Here is a 22,451-nt window from a genome sequence, read left to right as displayed (position 1 = left end):
GAGATACTCAGTCACTTTGAGATACTCAGTCACCTTGAGATACTCAGTCACCTTGAGATACTCAGTCACTTTGAGATACTCAGTCACCTTCAGATACTCAGTCACTTTGAGATACTCAGTCACCTTCAGATACTAAGTCACTTTGAGAGAGATACTCAGTCACCTTGAGATACTCAGTCACCTTCAGATACTAAGTCACCTTCAGATACTAAGCCACTTTGAGATACTCAGTCATCTTGAGATACTAAGTCACCTTGAGATACTCAGTCACCTTGAGATACTCAGTCACCTTGAGATACTCAGTCACCTTCAGATACTCAGTCACCTTGAGATACTCAGTCACCTTGAGATACTCAGTCACCTTGAGATACTCAGTCACTTTGAGATACTCAGTCACCTTGAGATACTCAGTCACCTTGAGATACTCAGTCACTTTGAGAAACTCAGTCACCTTGAGATACTCAGTCACCTTGAGATACTCAGTCACCTTCAGATACTAAGTCACTTTGAGATACTCAGTCACCTTGAGATACTAAGTCACCTTGAGATACTCAGTCACTTTGAGATACTCAGTCACCTTGAGGTACTCAGTCACCGTGAGATACTCAGTCACCCTGAGATACTCAGTCACCTTCAGATACTAAGTCACTTTGAGATACTCAGTCACCTTGAGATACTCAGTCACCTTGAGACACTCAGTCACTTTGAGAAACTCAGTCACCGTGAGATACTCAGTCACCTTGAGATACTCAGTCACTTTGAGATACTCAGTCACCTTCAGATACTCAGTCACTTTGAGATACTCAGTCACCTTCAGATACTCAGTCACCTTCAGATACTCAGTCACCTTCAGATACTCAGTCACCTTGAGATACTCAGTCACCTTCAGATACTAAGTCACTTTGAGATACTCAGTCACCTTGAGATACTCAGTCACCTTGAGATACTCAGTCACTTTGAGAAACTCAGTCACCTTGAGATACTCAGTCACTTTGAGATACTCAGTCACCTTCAGATACTCAGTCACTTTGAGATAATCAGTCACCTTGAGATAATAAGTCACCTTGAGATACTCAGTCACCTTCAGATACTCAGTCACTTTGAGATACTCAGTCACCTTCATATACTAAGTCACTTTGAGATACTCAGTCACCTTGAGATACTCAGTCACCTTCAGATACTAAGTCACCTTCAGATACTAAGTCACTTTGAGATACTCAGTCACCTTGAGATACTAAGTCACCTTGAGATACTCAGTCACTTTGAGATACTCAGTCACCTTCAGATACTAAGTCACATTGAGATACTCAGTCACCTTCAGATACTAAGTCACTTTGAGATACTCAGTCACCTTGAGATACTAAGTCACCTTGAGATACTCAGTCACTTTGAGATACTCAGTCACCTTGAGATACTCAGTCACCTTGAGATACTCAGTCACTTTGAGATACTCAGTCACCTTCAGATACTCAGTCACTGAAATACTCAGTCACCTTCATATACTAAGTCACTTTGAGATACTCAATCACCTTGAGATACTCAGTCACCTTCAGATACTAAGTCACCTTCAGATACTAAGTCACTTTGAGATACTCAGTCACCTTCAGATACTAAGTCACATTGAGATACTCAGTCACCTTCAGATACTAAGTCACTTTGAGATACTCAGTCACCTTGAGATACTAAGTCACCTTGAGATACTCAGTCACTTTGAGATACTCAGTCACCTTGAGATACTCAGTCACCTTGAGATACTCAGTCACTTTGAGATACTCAGTCACCTTCAGATACTCAGTCACTTTGAGATACTCAGTCACCTTCAGATACTAAGTCACTTTGAGAGAGATACTCAGTCACCTTGAGATACTCAGTCACCTTCAGATACTAAGTCACCTTCAGATACTAAGCCACTTTGAGATACTCAGTCATCTTGAGATACTAAGTCACCTTGAGATACTCAGTCACCTTGAGATACTCAGTCACCTTGAGATACTCAGTCACCTTCAGATACTCAGTCACCTTGAGATACTCAGTCACCTTGAGATACTCAGTCACCTTGAGATACTCAGTCACTTTGAGATACTCAGTCACCTTGAGATACTCAGTCACCTTGAGATACTCAGTCACTTTGAGAAACTCAGTCACCTTGAGGTACTCAGTCACCGTGAGATACTCAGTCACCCTGAGATACTCAGTCACCTTCAGATACTAAGTCACTTTGAGATACTCAGTCACCTTGAGATACTAAGTCACCTTGAGATACTCAGTCACTTTGAGATACTCAGTCACCTTGAGATACTCAGTCACCTTGAGATACTAAGTCACCTTGAGATACTCAGTCACTTTGAGATACTCAGTCACCTTGAGATACTCAGTCACCTTCAGATACTAAGTCACTTTGAGATACTCAGTCACCTTGAGATACTAAGTCACCTTGAGATACTCAGTCACTTTGAGATACTCAGTCACCTTGAGGTACTCAGTCACCGTGAGATACTCAGTCACCCTGAGATACTCAGTCACCTTCAGATACTAAGTCACTTTGAGATACTCAGTCACCTTGAGATACTCAGTCACCTTGAGACACTCAGTCACTTTGAGAAACTCAGTCACCGTGAGATACTCAGTCACCTTGAGATACTCAGTCACTTTGAGATACTCAGTCACCTTCAGATACTCAGTCACTTTGAGATACTCAGTCACCTTCAGATACTCAGTCACCTTCAGATACTCAGTCACCTTCAGATACTCAGTCACCTTGAGATACTCAGTCACCTTCAGATACTAAGTCACTTTGAGATACTCAGTCACCTTGAGATACTCAGTCACCTTGAGATACTCAGTCACTTTGAGAAACTCAGTCACCTTGAGATACTCAGTCACCTTGAGATACTCAGTCACCTTGACATACTCAGTCACTTTGAGATACTCAGTCACCTTGAGATACTCAGTCACCTTGAGATACTCAGTCACTTTGAGATACTCAGTCACCTTGAGATACTCAGTCACCTTGAGATACTCAGTCACTTTGAGATACTCAGTCACCTTCAGATACTCAGTCACTTTGAGATACTCAGTCATCTTGAGATACTAAGTCACCGTGAGATACGAGATACTCAGTCATCTTGAGATACTAAGTCACCGTGAGATACTCAGTCACCTTGAGATACTCAGTCATCTTGAAATACTCAGTCACTTTGAGATACTCACTCACCTTCAGATACTAAGTCACTTTGAGATACTCAGTCACCTTGAGATACTCAGTCACCTTGAGATACTCAGTCACTTTGAGATACTCAGTCACCGTGAGATACTCAGTCACCTTGAGATACTCAGTCACTTTGAGATACTCAGTCACCTTGAGATACTCAGTCACCTTGAGATACTAAGTCACCTTGAGATACTCAGTCACTTTAACCTGTTGAGTGTAGGGGGCAGTATTTTGATGTTTGGATGAAAAACTAAACTGCCTATTAAACTGCCTATTTCTCAGGCCCAGAAGCTAGAATATGCATATAATTGTCAGATTAGAATAGAAAACACTCTAAAGTTTCCAAAACTGTCAAAATATTGTCTGTGAGTATAACAGAATTGATATTGCAGGCGAAAGCCTGAGGAAAATCCAACTAGGGAGTGCCTCTTATTTTGAAAGCTCCCTGTTCCATTGCATGCCTTCCCTCCATTTAAAGGGATAGCAACCATATTCATTTCCCTATAGCTTCCACATGGTGTGAAGAGTCTTTAGACATAGTTTCAGCCTTTTATTCTGAAAAATGAGCGTGAACGATCACATCACGTCAGTGGATGGCTGGGTGCCAGCAGAGTTTTGCATGCGCAACAGCTTGGAGCAGACATTTTCTCTCCCATTTTCTACGGGCCGGTTGAAATATTATCGATTATTTATTGTAAAAACAACCTGAGGATTGCTTCTAAAAAACATTTGACATGTTTCTACAAAATTTACGGATACTATTTGTAATTTCCGTCTGCCCCGTCGTGACCTCTCGAGCCTGTGGATTTCTGAACAAAACGCGCCAACCAAATGGAGGAATTTTGGATGTAAAAATAATCTTTATGGAACAAAAGGAACATTTATTTTGTAGCTGGGAGTCTTGTGAGTGCAAACATCCGAAGATCATTAAAGGTAAGCGATTCATTTTATTGCTTTTCTGACTTTCGTGACCAATCTACTTTGCTGCTAGCTGTTTGTAATGTTTTGTCTGCTTAGAGAGATGTCCTTACATAAACGCTTGGTTTGCTTTATCTGTAAAGCTTCTTGAAATCTGACACGCCAGGTAGATTAACAACAAGCTAAGCTATGTTTTGCTATATTGCACTTGTGATTTCATGAAAATTAAATATTTGTAGTAATTTCATTTGAATTTGGCGCTCTGCAATTTTGCGGATGTTGACGAAAATGATCCCGCTAACGGGATGGGTGCGCCAAGAAGTTAAGATATCCATTCACCTTGAGATACTCAGTCTGCTAAACCTGGAGTCTGTGTGTGTGTGTGTGTGTGTGTGTGTGTGTGTGTGTGTGTGTGTGTGTGTGTGTGTGTGTGTGTGTGTGTGTGTGTGTGTGTGTGTGTGTGTGTGTGTGTGTTCATTGTGTGTGTGTGTGTGTGTGTGTGTGTGTGTGTGTGTGTGTGTGTGTGTGTGTGTGTGTGTGTGTGTGTGTGTGTGTGTGTGTGTGTGTGTGTGTGTGTGTGTGTGTGTGTGTGTGTGTGTGTGTGTGTGTGTGTGTGTGTGTGTGTGTGTGTGTGTGTGTGTGTGTGTGTGTGTGTGACAGGTGTGTGTGTGTGTGACCTAGCAGTCATTCTGTTCATTGTCCATTTAGCTGATTGAATTGGAGTTAGTGACCATTGCCTGATCAACAGGTCACATGGAATGGACATGGCATGTCTCTACACGCAGACAGGACACACAGATAGAACATGGCATGTCTCTACACACAGACAGGACACACAGATAGAACATGGCATGTCTCTACACACAGACAGGACACACAGATAGAACATAGGATGACATGACATAAACATGGGAAAGCACATGGTACAGACAGACATGGGACAAACATGAGATAGCCAGAACATGGGACTGACATGGGGGACTCAGATCAGGCTTCACCACCTAAAGCAATTTTTATTGTCATGTAACCATCCAGACGAGGAAAACAATGTCTCTGACCAAAGCCCATTCTAAAGCTCTGACTTAGGAAAATGTCCTGGTTCTAAACCACTGTCTGTAAAGGAAACACGAGGCAGTCATCAAGGTCCTTGGAGAGTACGTGTTAACAGATCCTTAGGAACTTTTACAGCTGCACCATCGAGAGCATCCTGACTGGTTGTATTACTGTCTGGTATGGCCACTACACCGCCCTCAACCGGAAGGCCCTACAGAGGGTGGTGCGGACTGCCCAGCGCATCACTGGGGGTGAGCTACCAGCCATCCAGGACGTACATGCCAGGCCGTGTCTGAGAAAAGGCCTGAAAAATTGCCAAAGACTCCAGCCACCCGAGATATGGACCAACAGACTTCTAAACAGCTTCTATCCCCTGGCCATTAAAGTCTAACTACTACTTCTCCCCCTCACACCTACAAATGATTATTGATTAGATGTATTACTACCACTGCTCTGCTGCTCAAATGATTATTGATTGTCATTACCATTATTCTCTCTATTTATCCTGCTACTGGTCACTATTACTCCTGTTTACATGTATACGTTACCATTAGTATTTATCTATTACTCCTGTTTACATGTATATATTACCATTAGTATCTATCTATTTATCCTGTTACTGGTCACTATTACTCCTGTTTACATGTATATATTACCATTAGTATCTATCTATTTATCCTGTTTACATGTATACGTTACCATTAGTATATTACCATGAGTATTTAAATATTCCTGCTCACTATTCAGCCCTGTTTACAGCCCAGAGGCCTCATTTATAAAACGGACTTCCGATCAATTTGGATCTTAAGTATGACTTACGCAGAAAACCACGTATAAGTAGTTATTTATAAAACCTTACTTTGACTTGGATATGATCATATCTCTACTCAAAGTCTAGACTTGACGTAAGTGATTTTCGTGCTGGTTATGTACGGATGTTCTTTTTTTCCCTTGCAGTTTAAGGTCAGACCATTTCTTCTTCACATCAGCCACAGTTCTGTCTTGCTGCCCCACGTCGTTCACTGCAGCGGCGACACTCCCAAGATACCTGTTTGGCTGTGTTTGTCAACCCACTATTTAGTCCACAGAATAATACGTGTTGCCTTTCTTCAATCTCCTCTACCATCGCCGTGATCTCGTCTTCCAAAAGTTTGCTTTTCTCTTTTGGTCCATGGTTATTCCTGACTAAACCCTCATTTGTGCTAACGTTCTATAAGGGGAAATCGCTGATTGTAAGGCACGTTCAGGTGCCGTCAATTTCTGGTTAATTTGAGATTTATAGATGCCAGGTGCGTAAGTTACAAATGGGCTTCTTAGAAGCTGCGTAAGCAAGGTTTTTTATGCTCAGTATCTTTTATGAATCTTGAAATGATCTTGTGGTACTGAACACTGACCCTGTATATAGCTTCCTGTCTGTGGTACTGGCACTGACTCTGTATATAACTTCCTCTCTGTGGTACTGGCACTGACTCTGTATATAGCTTCCTCTCTGTGGTACTGGCACTGACCCTGTATATAGCTTCCTGTCTGTGGTACTGGCACTGACTCTGTATATAACTTCCTCTCTGTGGTACTGGCACTGACTCTGTATATAACTTCATCTCTGTGGTACTGGCACTGACTCTGTATATAACTTCCTCTCTGTGGTACTGGCACTGACTCTGTATATAACTTCCTCTCTGTGGTACTGGCACTGACTCTGTATATAGCTTCCTCTCTGTGGTACTGGCACTGACTCTGTATATAGCTTCCTCTCTGTGGTACTGGCACTGACCATGTATATAGTTTCCTCTCTGTGGTACTGGCACTGACCCTGTATATAGTTTCCTCTCTGTGGTACTGGCACTGACCCTGTATATAACTTCCTCTCTGTGGTGTTGGCACTGACCCTGTATATAGCTTCCTCTCTGTGGTGCTGAACACTGACCCTGTATATAGCTTCCTCTCTGTGGTACTGACCCTGTATATAACTTCCTCTCTGTGGTACTGGCACTGACCCTGTATATAGCTTCCTGTCTGTGGTACTGGCACTGACCAAGGAAAATACCTTCCTGTCTATGGTACTGGCACTGACCCTGTATATAGCTTCCTGTCTGTGGTACTGGCACTGACCCCGTATATAGCTTCCTGTCTGTGGTACTGGCACTGACCCTGTATATAGCTTCCTCTCTGTGGTACTGAACACTGACCCTGTATATAGCTTCCTCTCTGTGTTACTGAACACTGACCCTGTATATAGCTTCCTGTCTGTGGTACTGAACACTGACCCTGTATACAGCTTCCTGTCTGTGGTACTGACCCTGTATATAACTTCCTCTCTGTGGTACTGGCACTGACCCTGTATATAGCTTCATGTCTGTGGTACTGGCACTGACCCTGTATATAGCTTCCTGTCTGTGGTACTGGCACTGACCCTGTATATAGCTTCCTCTCTGTGGTACTGAACACTGACCCTGTATATAGCTTCCTCTCTGTGTTACTGAACACTGACCCTGTATATAGCTTCCTGTCTGTGGTACTGAACACTGACCCTGTATACAGCTTCCTGTCTGTGGTACTGACCCTGTATATAACTTCCTCTCTGTGGTACTGGCACTGACCCTGTATATAGCTTCATGTCTGTGGTACTGGCACTGACCCTGTATATAGCTTCCTGGCTGTGGTACTGGCACTGACCCTGTATATAGCTTCCTCTCTGTGGTACTGAACACTGACCCTGTATATAGCTTCCTCTCTGTGGTACTGAACACTGACCCTGTATATAGCTTCCTGTCTGTGTTACTGAACACTGACCCTGTATATAGCTTCTTCTCTGTGGTACTGAACACTGACCCTGTATATAGCTTCCTCTCTGTGGTACTGAACACTGACCCTGTATATAGCTTCCTGTCTGTGTTACTGAACACTGACCCTGTATATAGCTTCCTGTCTGTGTTACTGAACACTGACCCTGTATATAGCTTCCTGTCTGTGTTACTGAACACTGACCCTGTATATAGCTTCCTGTCTGTGGTACTGGCACTGACCCTGTATATAGCTTCTTCTCTGTGGTACTGAACACTGACCCTGTATATAGCTTCCTGTCTGTGTTACTGAACACTGACCCTGTATATAGCTTCCTGTCTGTGTTACTGAACACTGACCCTGTATATAGCTTCATGTCTGTGGTACTGGCACTGACCCTGTATATAGCTTCCTCTCTGTGGTACTGGCACTGACCCTGTATATAGCTTCATGTCTGTGGTACTGGCACTGACCCTGTATATAGCTTCATGTCTGTGGTACTGAACACTGACCCTGTATATAGCTTCATGTCTGTGGTACTGGCACTGACCCTGTATATAGCTTCCTGTCTGTGGTACCGAACACTGACCCTGTATATAGCTTCCTGTCTGTGGTACTGGCACTGACCCTGTATATAGCTTCCTCTCTGTGGTACTGAACACTGACCCTGTATATAGCTTCCTCTCTGTGGTACTGAACACTGACCCTGTATATAGCTTCATGTCTGTGGTACTGGCACTGACCCTGTATATAGCTTCCTCTCTGTGGTACTGAACACTGACCCTGTATATAGCTTCCTCTCTGTGGTACTGGCACTGACCCTGTATATAGCTTCATGTCTGTGGTACTGGCACTGACCCTGTATATAGCTTCCTCTCTGTGGTACTGGCACTGACCCTGTATATAGCTTCCTCTCTGTGGTACTGAACACTGACCCTGTATATAGCTTCATGTCTGTGGTACTGAACACTGACCCTGTATATAGCTTCCTCTCTGTGGTACTGAACACTGACCCTGTATATAGCTTCCTCTCTGTGGTACTGAACACTGACCCTGTATATAGCTTCATGTCTGTGGTACTGAACACTGACCCTGTATATAGCTTCCTGTCTGTGGTACTGAACACTGACCCTGTATATAGCTTCCTCTCTGTGGTACTGAACACTGACCCTGTATATAGCTTCATGTCTGTGGTACTGAACACTGACCCTGTATATAGCTTCCTCTCTGTGGTACTGGCACTGACCCTGTATATAGCTTCCTCTCTGTGGTACTGGCACTGACTCTGTATATAACTTCCTCTCTGTGGTACTGGCACTGACCCTGTATATAGCTTCCTCTCTGTGGTACTGGCACTGACCCTGTATATAGCTTCATGTCTGTGGTACTGGCACTGACCCTGTATATGGCTTCCTCTCTGTGGTACTGGCACTGACCCTGTATATAGGATCGTCTTTTATATCTTATTTCTCGTGTTTTTTTGTGGTCGTTTTTTTAATAGTTGTATTACCAATTGGTATTGAATACAGCACTGTTGGGTAGGGCTTGCAACTTAAGCACCGTACTTGTTACCAATAAAATAAAATATATATTTTTGTTTTGCAAATACTGTAACCAATGGAACTTTCTGAACTATAGAAATGTCTCAGTGTAATTCAACACATGTAGAGATACAAATAAGATGGAAGTTAAAAAAGAAAATAACAACAACACTGCTTAATGGGAGTAAGAGCTGAGTGTCAGGGACTGGTACTGACCTAGAACCTGGTAATCCCACGGGGATGTTGTGTGTGTGCCTGAGTCTCCAGGAAGCCTTATTGTCAAGGGCTTAATCTGCTGAAGGAGACGGAGGTTTACAGAGACTTACCCCGTCCACTTCCACCTCCTCTCTGACAGCCGTTTAGATCATCTAGTGTTTGACTGACTGACTCTCTGGCTGGACACACAGACAGCCAGTCCTGCTGCATCGTCAGCTATCCTTCAGTTTCTGCAGTGGCCTGGGATCGGTCCTTAGTGATTTTACTGCCTTGAGTCACCACATGAACCTTTTAGATCAGGGATCCACCTGAAGCTCTTGAAGTTTTATTGTGAACCGTCAAGGAGGACTAGAGACATATTTCAAATCAGGACAGGATACTGAACAGGGACCTAAAGGGAATCAGGTGGGACCCACCAGTGACCCACCGGTTTGGGAATCATTCGTTGACTGGACGTAAGGCAGGACCTTGGGCCTCCAGTCCTGTCTCTTCTTTCCTTCAGCCTGTGGAGTAACTGGGCCTCAGGATGGAGTGCATAAAACACATTATAAAGAGCATGGTCTCTGTGACGGTTTGGGCATACATCAAGGGCTACTGTAAACGCAACGGGCTGCTGACGCTCTCGGTCATCGCCGTTGTTTCCGGCTGTGTGCTCGGATTCTCCCTCCGCAGCTTCAACCTCTCCACGCAGGTACGGAGGCGCGCACACACACACACACACACACACACACACACACACACACACACACACACAGCTATTGAGTCATGCAACAAGGTTTTGGCTCTAGTGGGCCTAAGGTTTATAGCACTCAGGCATCCTACAGGGAGCTTTGGGTCTTAGACAGGGTGGTAGTGTTAACACAGAGGGCTCTGGGTCTTAGACAGGGTGATAGTGTTAACACAGAGGGCTCTGGGTCTTAGACAGGGTGATAGTGTTAACACAGAGGGCTCTGGGTCTTAGACAGGGTGATAGTGTTAACACAGAGGGCTCTGGGTCTTAGACAGGGTGATAGTGTTAACACAGAGGGCTCTGGGTCTTAGACAAGGTGATAGTGTTAACACAGAGGGCTCTGGGTCTTAGACAGGGTGATAGTGTTAACACAGAGGGCTCTGGGTCTTAGATGGGGGTAGTGTTAACACAGAGGACTTTGGGTCTTAGACAGGGGGATATTGTTGACAAAGAGGGCCTTGGGTCTTAGACAGAGGGATAGTAAACCACTGAGGGGTTGGTTGAGAGGGCCTTACACTGGCATAGTGCAGACGGAGACCAAATAGAGAGTGACCAGCAAGACACTTTCACAACACATAAAACCCTGTCTCACAAAGCTTGTACCATATTGTTGACATGGGAAACTACTCTGACTGCAGATCGATAACTGCTGTATTGAATTCAGAACAGATGCATTGCAACAATATCAACTGAACCATAACCTGCACATCCCAGTTATACAGTACTGATTCAGCTAGCTACAGTAGAGGCTGGACCATTCAACTGCTCTACCTGGGTCAATAGTAGCCATGGTGATCCAACCCTTGACATCCACTATTTCAGTAGTGGATTAATGGGTCAGCAGCTTCTAATTATCTGAAGCACTGTTGTAATCTGCATCTGCGCTAACCTCAACCTGTCAACAAATACACAGCATCAAGCATAGCCCAATGGGAAAGCACATCATCTGAGAATGATTGATTGATTGAACTTTATTAGTCATGTAAAATCATGTAACACAATGTAAAACAATAAATATATAACATACCAGGCACCATACCAAGAAGTGGGTTTGACTTAGCATGGTACAATGGAACAAATGGAATAGTCCCTAAAGTTCAAACTTTGCACACCTCATGTATTTTACCTACTGTGTGTATTTGCCCCAGGTCTGCCATGTACAGCTTGTCCCCTGACCCAGAGTGTTGTGTGTCTCCCCTTTCCAGGCTAAGATCTACTTCTCGTTCCCTGGAGAACTGCTGATGAGGATGTTGAAGATGCTGATCCTGCCTCTCATCACGTCCAGGTAACACATCATCACTACTGTCTGTTCCCCATGTCCCTACTGCTCTTCTCCCTGGTCTACACCACAACCCATGCTACTTCAATAAAACACTCTATACATTTACAATGGAATAAAATGCTAATCGAATACTCTATGGATTCTAATGGAATACAACCCTAAATGAATAATCTCGGAGTCGTAAAGAAAGAGAATGCGATCAGAATGCTGTACAAATCCTGATGAAATGGAATGCTATGAATGCTCTATGAGTTCTAACGGAACAGAACGCTAAATGAATACTCTAGGGGTTCTCCTTAGATAGAATGCCACCAAAATACTCTCTGAATTCGAATGGAATACAACACTGACTGAATGCTCTATGAATCCTAACTCCGTGGCCAGTCTGATGTCGGGGCTGTCAGCCATGGACACTAAGGCCAGCGGGCAGCTGGGGGTGCTAACCATCACTTACTACCTGTGGACCACCTTCATCGCTGTCATCGTCGGCATCATCCTGGTGCTGGTCATCCACCCTGGTACGGGCACAGAGAAGGACGGGCACAGAGGAGGGTCAGGGCCCGTTATGACTTCTGCTGACGCTCTGCTGGACCTCATCAGGTACATATGTACACAAGCAAGCATTTACCCACACACGCACACACGCAAACACGCACGCACGGACAGACACACACACTCACAAATGAGCACATTTGCACATGCGCATGGCGAGGGATCTTGAGGGGCATATTTGAATAGGATGGCCAACAGACACATTACCTCTATCAGTAGTTGGCAGTACCAGATTCCAGAGTTTCCTGTCTTTAGTCAGTCTAAGATATTTAGCTCCCTCCTTTTCATCCTTAACATCCCTCATGGGACGAGATTCCAGATTTCCACAAGACTCAGGCAACAGATTCTGACTGCTCTGCTAATACAGATGTTTGAAAGAATAAAATATTTGATATTTGTATCTTCCTGTCGGGGTTTGTGTGGATTAACCCATAAATAAACCAGCCAATCAGTCAACTTAGTGAACTCCAGTTTACCTCAGCTAAGTATAAACCATAAAGGTTTTGTAGGGCCGGGATTCAACAAAAGGCACGTTGTATACAAGAGCATTGCATTATGGGGAAATGTGCCTTGTAAAGGCAATGTTCCTGGCGTTGGTGGATATTGCATTCTTGGTGAACGCTGCGGATGTCAGCTCAAGCGTAATTTACTTTGAAAAGTCAAGGGCAATGGGTTTGTCCACAAAGCACCTTTGATTGAATCCCCAACCTGGTCTCAGAGCATTTTGAATGATTCTGTACGTAAATAGGATTTAAAACAACAACACCAGTACAAGGTCATTTAGCTCATGGGGCTTGAGGAATTTGCACGTTTGGGACTATTCTATTGGTTCTATTGTTCACATTCACTTCTGAAACAAGTCAACACTCCAGCTGGCCATGTTAATAATAGGCATCATTAGGGGAGAGTGGGGTAAGTTGAGCAATTTTTCACATTCAGTATCACTCAGTTCAGGGAAATACTGTGTTATCTCTAACAAAGATACTGTATCTACATATATTTCAACATGTATCCCTGGAAGAACATAGCTTTTCCAAAAAAAAGTGGTCTGGGTATGGGGTAAGTTGAGTCGTGGGACAGGGTAAGTTTAGCCGCCTACACATTTCTCTACTGAATTAAATATTACCACGACTTTTTAAAAACTATGTCTATCTTTATTTCCCAAACACAATTCAACACAATCACTTTTTTTTGTATTTGAATCATTTTAAGCATCTTTTAACACAGACTTAACACCTAATTAACACTGTACTTTTAAAAACTCTTTTAACATAGACCAGGCCCTGTAGTTACCTCATATCCCAGCAATAATGCCTTCCATTACAACGTTCAACTTGCTCAACTTGCCATGGCTCAACCATTGGTTCGACATACCACAAGGCAAACATTTTGACTATATAAGCCCACACAGGATGCACTTTCATGCAGGTTCAGGACCTCATATTGAAGCTTATAGAGACCCCAATAATTAAAAAAGAAATTATCTACTTTGGTTTAGATACAAGCATCATGGAACCTCTAACACAATAAATTAATTTGACTTGGTGAAAGTCCATTTTTTGGACCTAACATTCTTACCACTTTTTCCATGTGGTTTCTTCCTTCACAGGCTCCATAAAATCATGACCTCTTCCTAAATATTTGGTTAAATTATACATTTGGTTTGTGGTTTCCAAGAAACAAGGGTGGCTCGACTTACCCCTTTGGCTCAACTTACCCCGGTGACGACTAAGTCTCTATCTTCTCAGAACACATAGTGTCCTACATGCTTTACCCAGAACACACTGCAGGTGCGGTCGAGTACCGGCAGTGGCTTAGGCACTCTGTGTGAAGAATCCTCCAAAGCCCAGAGGATTATGGGTATTTCTAGTGAAAGCTGTGTACGGGCAGGCGGATGTAGGCTGTATGACTGTCAGAGGTGCTTTAGATCATTTGTCACACGTCTGATAGGCTGACTGGCCCTGGGGCAGTGGCCTTGACATGATCCTTTATGAATACACCAGGCCTCCTAATGATGAGGACTCTTAACCACCAACACAGGCAACCAGCCTGGAGATGTTACCACATTGTGACATCATTCTTACAACTTTATTATTTCGACACACTAATGAGGAAGACTGCAGAACAGCTGAACCATACTGACTGTGCAAGAGAATACGAGACCAACTATGAAGAGAAGTCATTTGGTCGACAGCGACCCTAGTCAGAGCAACGACTTTGGCTTTTGGGAAATGTAACCTTTTGGTGTCCTTGTGTCTATCTACAAGTTTTGTGGTCTGCTTGACAGCTTAAAGGGATACTTCTGGATTTTGGCAATGAGGCCGCTTAATCTACTTCCCCGGAGCCAGATGAACTCGTGGGTACCATTTTTATGTCTCTATGAAGGAAATTAGAGGTAGTTTCACAAGCCAATGCTAACCAGCATTAGCGCAATGACTGGAAGTCTATGAGTATCTGCCAGCATGCTCTCTGTCCAGGGTCTTGTTAAGTCTTTCTGAGACAGAACACCTCTTGGCTTCTGGCCGGACCAGGAGAAATTGACCCTACTCAGGATAAAATTGAGACGATAAGAGAAAGCAGATACCCCAACCTTCTGACATGCTACAGTGCCTTGCGAAAGTATTCGGCCCCCTTGAACTTTGTGACCTTTTGCCACATTTCAGGCTTCAAACATAAAGATATAAAACTGTATTTTTTTGTGAAGAATTAACAACAAGTGGGACACAATCATGAAGTGGAACGACATTTATTGGATATTTCAAACTTTTTTAACAAATCAAAAACTGAAAAATTGGGCGTGCAAAATTATTCAGCCGCCTTAAATTAATACTTTGTAGCGCCACCTTTTCCTGCGATTACAGCTGTAAGTCGCTTGGGGTATGTCTCTATCAGTTTTGCACATCGAGAGACTGAAAATCTTTCCCATTCCTCCTTGCAAAACAGCTCGAGCTCAGTGAGGTTGGATGGAGAGCATTTGTGAACAGCAGTTTTCAGTTCTTTCCACAGATTCTCGATTGGATTCAGGTCTGGACTTTGACTTGGCCATTCTAACACCTGGATATGTTTATTTTTGAACCATTCCATTGTAGATTTTGCTTTATGTTTTGGATCATTGTCTTGTTGGAAGACAAATCTCCGTCCCAGTTTCAGGTCTTTTGCAGACTCCATCAGGTTTTCTTCCAGAATGGTCCTGTATTTGGCTCCATCCATCTTCCCATCAATTTGAACCATCTTCCCTGTCCCTGCTGAAGAAAAGCAGGCCCAAACCATGATGCTGCCACCACCATGTTTGACAGTGGGGATGGTGTGTTCAGGGTGATGAGCTGTGTTGCTTTTACGCCAAACATAACATTTGCATTGTTGCCAAAAAGTTCAATTTTGGCTTCATCTGACCAGAGCACCTTCTTCCACGTTTGGTGTGTCTCCCAGGTGGCTTGTGGCAAACTTTAAACAACACTTTTTATGGATATCTTTAAGAAATGGCTTTCTTCTTGCCACTCTTCCATAAAGGCCAGATTTGTGCAATATACGACTGATTGTTGTCCTATGGACAGAGTCTCCCACCTCAGCTGTAGATCTCTGCAGTTCATCCAGAGTGATCATGGGCCTCTTGGCTGCATCTCTGATCAGTCTTCTCCTTGTATGAGCTGAAAGTTTAGAGGGACGGCCAGGTCTTGGTAGATTTGCAGTGGTCTGATACTCCTTCCATTTCAATATTATCGCTTGCACAGTGCTCCTTGGGATGTTTAAAGCTTGGGAAATCTTTTTGTATCCAAATCCGGCTTTAAACTTCTTCACAACAGTATCTCGGACCTGCCTGGTGTGTTCCTTGTTCTTCATGATGCTCTCTGCGCTTTTAACGGACCTCTGAGACTATCACAGTGCAGGTGCATTTATACAGAGACTTGATTACACACAGGTGGATTGTATTTATCATCATTATCAGTCATTTAGGTCAACATTGGATCATTCAGAGATCCTCACTGAACTTCTGGAGAGAGTTTGCTGCACTGAAAGTAAAGGGGCTGAATAATTTTGCACGCCCAATTTTTCAGTTTTTGATTTGTTAAAAAAGTTTGAAATATCCAATAAATGTCGTTCCACTTCATGATTGTGTCCCACTTGTTGTTGATTCTTCACAAAAAAATACAGTTTTATATCTTTATGTTTGAAGCCTGAAATGTGTCAAAAGGTCGCAAAGTTCAAGGGGGCCGAATACTTTCGCAAAGCACTGTATAAGCTCAGTGTGACTTCAGGACAGGGCTACCGGAACACAGGGTCAGCAGAATAGAATAGATTGTTTTATTATCACCCCATTACTCAGGGAATAACTCCCATCACATAAACAGTATTATTATCACCCCCATTACTCAGGGAATAACTCCAATCATATAAACAGTATTATTATCACCCCCATTACTCAGGGAATAACTCCCATCACATAAACAGTATTATTATCACCCCCATTACTCAGGGAATAACTCCCATCATGTAAACAGTATTATTATCACCCCCATTACTCAGGGAATAACTCCCATCATATAAACAGTTGTATTATCACCCCCATTACTCAGGGAATAACTCCCATCATATAAACAGTTGTATTATCACCCCCATTACTCAGGGAATAACTCCCATCATATAAACAGTATTATTATCACCCCCATTACTCAGGGAATAACTCCCATCATATAAACAGTATTATTATCACCCCCCATTACTCAGGGAATAACTCCCATCATGTAAACAGTATTATTATCACCCCCATTACTCTGGGAATAACTCCCATCATATAAACAGTTGTATTATCACCCCCATTACTCAGGGAATAACTCCCATCATATAAACAGTATTATTATCACCCCCATTACTCAGGGAATAACTCCCATCATATAAACAGTTGTATTATCACCCCCATTACTCAGGGAATAACTCCCATCATATAAACAGTTGTATTATCACCCCCATTACTCAGGGAATAACTCCCATCATATAAACAGTTGTATTATCACCCCCATTACTCAGGGAATAACTCCCATCATATAAACTGTATTATTATCACCCCCATTACTCAGGGAATAACTCCTATCATATAAACAGTATTATTATCACCCCCATTACTCAGGGAATAACTCCCATCATATAAACAGTATTATTATCACCCCCATTACTCAGGGAATAACTCCCATCGTATCCAATAATGTGGTAGACTTTATGATTTACATGTTATTCTCCCTTTGACAGGAACATGATTCCCTCCAATCTGATAGAGGCAACTTTTCAACAGTACCGTACAGACCTGGTGCCCATAGTGGCCTCCAGTTTGGTGGAGTCCCAGGCCAACTACGTCTACGTGATGCCCGACCACAACAACCCTCAGCTGGGCCACCCGGTCTTCCTGGAGATCACCCCAGCTCCAGACATCAAGTACAAGATCGTCCCTGGCCACAGTTCTGGCATGAACGTACTGGGGATTGTCATCTTCTCTGCTACTATGGGTGGGTGAGTGAGTGAGTGAGAGATACATACATACATACATACATACATACACACAGTATGCATGAATGAACACACACAAATGACATACTGGATACACAAGTACACACACACACCCTTCCAATCACGCCTGTTTCTGACGCTGTGTGTTTTCTCTGTGCAGGCCTGCTCCTGGGGAAGATGGGCGAGAGAGGCGCTCCATTGGTCAATGTGTGTCAGTGTGTCAACGAGTGTGTTATGAAGATCATCAATGCTGCCATGTGGTGAGTTGTTGAGACACACAGCAGTCACCTGTCTGAACTCTCATTCACATGTAAAGGTCTGGTAATCCTGATCTAGAGGATTGAGAATGGGAGGATTCATTTAGATTGAGATTAGAAGTGGATCTCACCAACACATCTCCCTCCTACCCCCCTCTCCCTTCGTCATTAGCTCAGTTTCTGTCTGCATTTCAGGTGTGGCAGGTCATCAAGGTGAGCCAGGTCAACCCAAAGCTGCTTTACTTCTTAGGAAGCCCAAAACACAGGCGGCATGACAATGCCTGGTGAACAGAGACTGAATCACAAGGGCCCGTTGCTTGCTTGCCTCATTTATTTTGAGGTATTTATAATTTATTGATCTTTTTCCAGGTATTTCCCTTTCGGCATTGTGTTCCTGGTAGCAGGGAAGATCCTGGACATGCATGACCCCGCCCACCTGGGAGAGAAGCTGGGGATGTACTTCATCACAGTGTTAGCCGGCCTGTTTGTCCACGGACTCATCCTGCTGCCGCTCTTCTACTTTGTAATCACACGCAAAAACCCCTTCACCTACATCAGAGGCCTGCTACAGGCTCTGGTCATCGCCCTGGCAACCTCCTCCAGTTCTGCCACCCTGCCCATCACCATGAAGTGTCTGTTGGAGAACTGTGGAGTGGACAGACAGATCGCCAGGTTTGTCCTTCCAGTCGGAGCCACCATCAACATGGACGGGACAGCCCTCTACGAGGCCGTGGCAGCCATTTTTATCGCTCAGGTCAACGAGTACGAACTGGACTTTGGTCAGCTGGTCACTATCAGGTCAGGACTGTCTACACAAGCACTCTCGCTGTCTCTCACACACACACCCTTAGTTACCTCCTGTCACAGCAGCCACACACACACACCCACCCTTAGTTACCTTCTGTCACAGCAACCACACACACACCCTGACCCTACGCTTGTCTCTTCAGTATCACAGCGACAGCGGCCAGTATCGGGGCTGCTGGGATTCCGCAGGCGGGCCTGGTTACCATGGTGATTGTCTTGACCTCTGTGGGGCTTCCTCCCGCTGACATCACACTGATCGTAGCCATCGACTGGGTCCTGTAAGTGTCTGACCGTGAGAGAGTTTGTGGGCTGAGTCCTGTGAGCTGCTGACAGAAACCCACCATAGATACTTTAAACAGTAAATCTATGTTCCCTCTGTTGGATGTGTCTGGCAGGGATCGTTTCAGGACCATGATCAATGTGTTGGGAGACGCTCTGGCTGCAGGCATCATGTGTCACCTCTGTAAGAAGGACTTTGAGAGGAGGGAGTCAAACGCTAACTCTGCCCGGGTAACAGCTCTATACCAGCTCTACACTGACCCCAGCCCTCACCCCTCTACAATACAACTATATACCACCTTTACACTGACCCCAGCCCTAACCTCTCTACAATACAACTATATACTACCTTTATACTGACCCCAGCCCTAACCCCTCTACAATACAACTATATACCACCTTTATACTGACCCCAGCCCTAACCCCTCTACAATACAACTATATACACCTTTACACTGACCCCAGCCCTAACCCTCTACAATACAACTATATACTACCTTTATACCTACCCCAGCCCTAACCCCTCTACAATACAACTATATACTACCTTTACACTGACCCCAGCCCTAACCCCTCTACAATACAACTATCATACCATGTTTACAGTGTGTTTGAATCCCTTTGCACTAACTGTGTCTCTACAATACAACTATATCATACCATGTTTGTGTGTGTTTGAATGTGCTGTTTGACTAACTGTGTGTGTGTGTGTGTGTGTGTGTGTGTGTGTGTGTGTGTGTGTGTGTGTGTGTGTGTGTGTGTGTGTGTGTGTGTGTGTGTGTGTGTGTGTGTGTTTTGTGCAGAGGGACACAGTGATCTCCTTCGGTGGCCAGAGTGTCCAGAGTTGTGCCCTGTCCGAGGCTCCTCTCATGGACTATGCCCATCGTTGTGACTATGTCTACGAGGTGGAAGGTGACTGTGTCACAGAGAAATCTGGCCCCACTTACAACCTGTGTCAGGTTTAGGAGAAACCCGTTCCCTGTTACAATTTGTGACCTTTGTTACAAAGAAACCGGTCCCTGGCTGCAACCTGTATATCACAGAGAAACCGGTCCCCTTCTACATGCAGTGTCACAAACAAACCCGTCCCCTGCTACAACCTGCGTCACAGACAAACTCTGTTTGGTCTGAGACACTTTCACTGGACAGACAGCAGGTGGCACTGCCCGCCTTCAACAGAGACCTTTCTATTCACATGAATATACGTCGAGTTGTCCTGATATCAATGGCTTTGGACTGGGGAATTACAATGGGACTGGGAAACAACCCTGCACTGAAACAGTTTGCACTTTTTTGATGTGCATTTATCAGGAGTTGACTATAATGTCCTCTGATGGATCTGTTGATGGCTGATTGTGTGCTCACACCACTAAGTCACTTTGGTTAGTGTCTGGTAAATGTTCAACGTTTTACTGTCTGATGATCACACCTGTGCCATGATGAGGAAGCAGGTTTTCCTCATCGTTTTGTGACTGGCTAGGCTACTGTAACCTACCAGTGACAGGGACTTATACAGTAGGTCCACTAGGGTGCATGTTATGTCCGAGTCAGTTTTCCTTCTTTAGCTCAATGCAGATTCTGCTCAGGACACCATTTTGGTGCCACAATGTACTGCAGTACAGCACATTTTCTAGGCAACCAGGTGGCATTATGGACACCATTTTGGTTCAATGTACTGGGGACTGTAAAGATAGATGGCGAGAACTTTCACAGAGGTTTTTTGAAACCTTGTTTGGTATCAGAATGGCTATGGATACTTGCATGAAGATACAATGTTTTAGGACAGGAGTATTCAACTCTTACCCTATGAGGTCCAGAGCCTGCTGGTTTTGTGTTCTACCTGCTAATTAATTACACCCACCTGGTGTCCCGGGTCTAAATCAGTCCCTGATTGGAGGGGAACAAAAAAGAAAATGTAGTGGAACTGGCTTCGAGACCCAGAGTTGAGTTTGAGGGTTCTAGAGATATATTACGGGAGTTTAACACACAACTGTGAGTATGAATATTGTTTATTTAGTAATAGTTTTTTTTATATGGTTTAAACTTAAATGTTGCACTTGCACATTTTTCATTTTTATTTTGCAGTCAGGTTTTGGAGTTGCCTTAAAATGTTCTCAATAACCAGTCACCGTTGCTGAGAATGTTGCAACCATGAAAGTGCTGAAATTGATAGGATTTTATACTGAAAATGAGTTTAAACATACAGTCAGTGACTATGGGTAAAACCCCTCATCGCTACCTCTTGTCAACTGAACTATAACAAATACAGAACGGATAACTGATATTTTAATGTCTTATTGGTAGATTTACAGTAGATTTCACTGTGATGTACATCTTTCAACACCTAGGATCTTGAAGAAACTCCTCAAGATGTTTTCTATAGAAATGAAACTTGTGTACATGCAAGATACTTGTACATTGTTATTTTCTAATCCAATTTGAAGTGTAATGATTTGAGCATAACATTTCCCCCACCCCTTCCTCACAGTACAACACAATAAGCCAAAAGGATGATCCTGCTGAGCCTTATAAAGCTTTCAGGTATTTTATTCAATGTAATTGTGTGTTAGACAGGTTCTGAACAGGCCTTCCTTCAAAACCAAACAGGAAATCAAAATGAATCCATTCAAGAAGTCAAAAGGAAAAAAAAACTCCCAACACGAACAATTTACAAACATGTAAAACTACATAAGTCAAATAAATTACATCTTTGTGCCTCTGTTGCCACGTTCTTCCATCTCTCCCACATAAATTAAGGCTAAAAACAGAGGTTAATCATAATCCAGTTATTCCTGTAACCTCACTAGCATTTCAACATAGTAGCACTCTGAGAAGCTAGAGCTGATTAGTAGAACTCAATAGAAAAATATCAAAAGGATGAGAACAAAAAGTTAAGCAAGTGAACCACTCCCCCTCTAGTGCAGTTTCCAGTTCAGAATAACCACTCTCTCTGGTATCGCTTCCAGTTCAGAATAACCACTCTCTCTGGTAACGTTTCCAGTTCAGAATAACCACTCTCTCTGGTAACGTTTCCAGTTCAGAATAACCACTCTCTCTAGTAACGTTTCCAGTTCAGAATAACCACTCTCTGGTAACATTTCCAGTTCAGAATAACCACTCTCTCTGGTAACGTTTCCAGTTCAGAATAACCACTCTCTCTAGTAACATTTCCGGTTCAGAATAACCACTCTCTCTGGTAACGTTTCCAGTTCAGAATAACCACTCTCTCTAGTAACGTTTCCAGTTCAGAATAACCACTCTCTCTGGTAACGTTTCCAGTTCAGAATAACCACTCTCTCTGGTAACGTTTCCAGTTCAGAAT

The 22,451-nt window shown here is 43.5% G+C and overlaps 1 protein-coding gene across 1 annotated transcript; it reads left to right on the top strand.

Moving 5' to 3' along the window:
* Positions 1-10,279: 10,279 nt before the first annotated feature.
* slc1a8b (solute carrier family 1 member 8b) lies at positions 10,280-22,449 on the top strand. The gene is made up of 9 exons (XM_042296640.1): positions 10,280-10,414; positions 11,659-11,738; positions 12,120-12,335; positions 17,532-17,785; positions 17,947-18,046; positions 18,413-18,841; positions 18,994-19,128; positions 19,246-19,360; positions 19,933-22,449. Exons 1-9 carry the CDS (start codon positions 10,280-10,282, stop codon positions 20,092-20,094), a joined length of 1,626 nt encoding a protein of 541 aa, XP_042152574.1. The 3' UTR covers positions 20,095-22,449.
* The last annotated feature ends 2 nt before the right edge of the window (positions 22,450-22,451 follow it).

The sequence above is a fragment of the Oncorhynchus tshawytscha genome, linkage group LG14 (genome assembly GCF_018296145.1).
Source record: "Oncorhynchus tshawytscha isolate Ot180627B linkage group LG14, Otsh_v2.0, whole genome shotgun sequence".
NCBI classification, from domain to species: Eukaryota; Metazoa; Chordata; class Actinopteri; order Salmoniformes; family Salmonidae; genus Oncorhynchus; species Oncorhynchus tshawytscha.
This window is presented reverse-complemented; position numbering and strand designations above follow the sequence as displayed.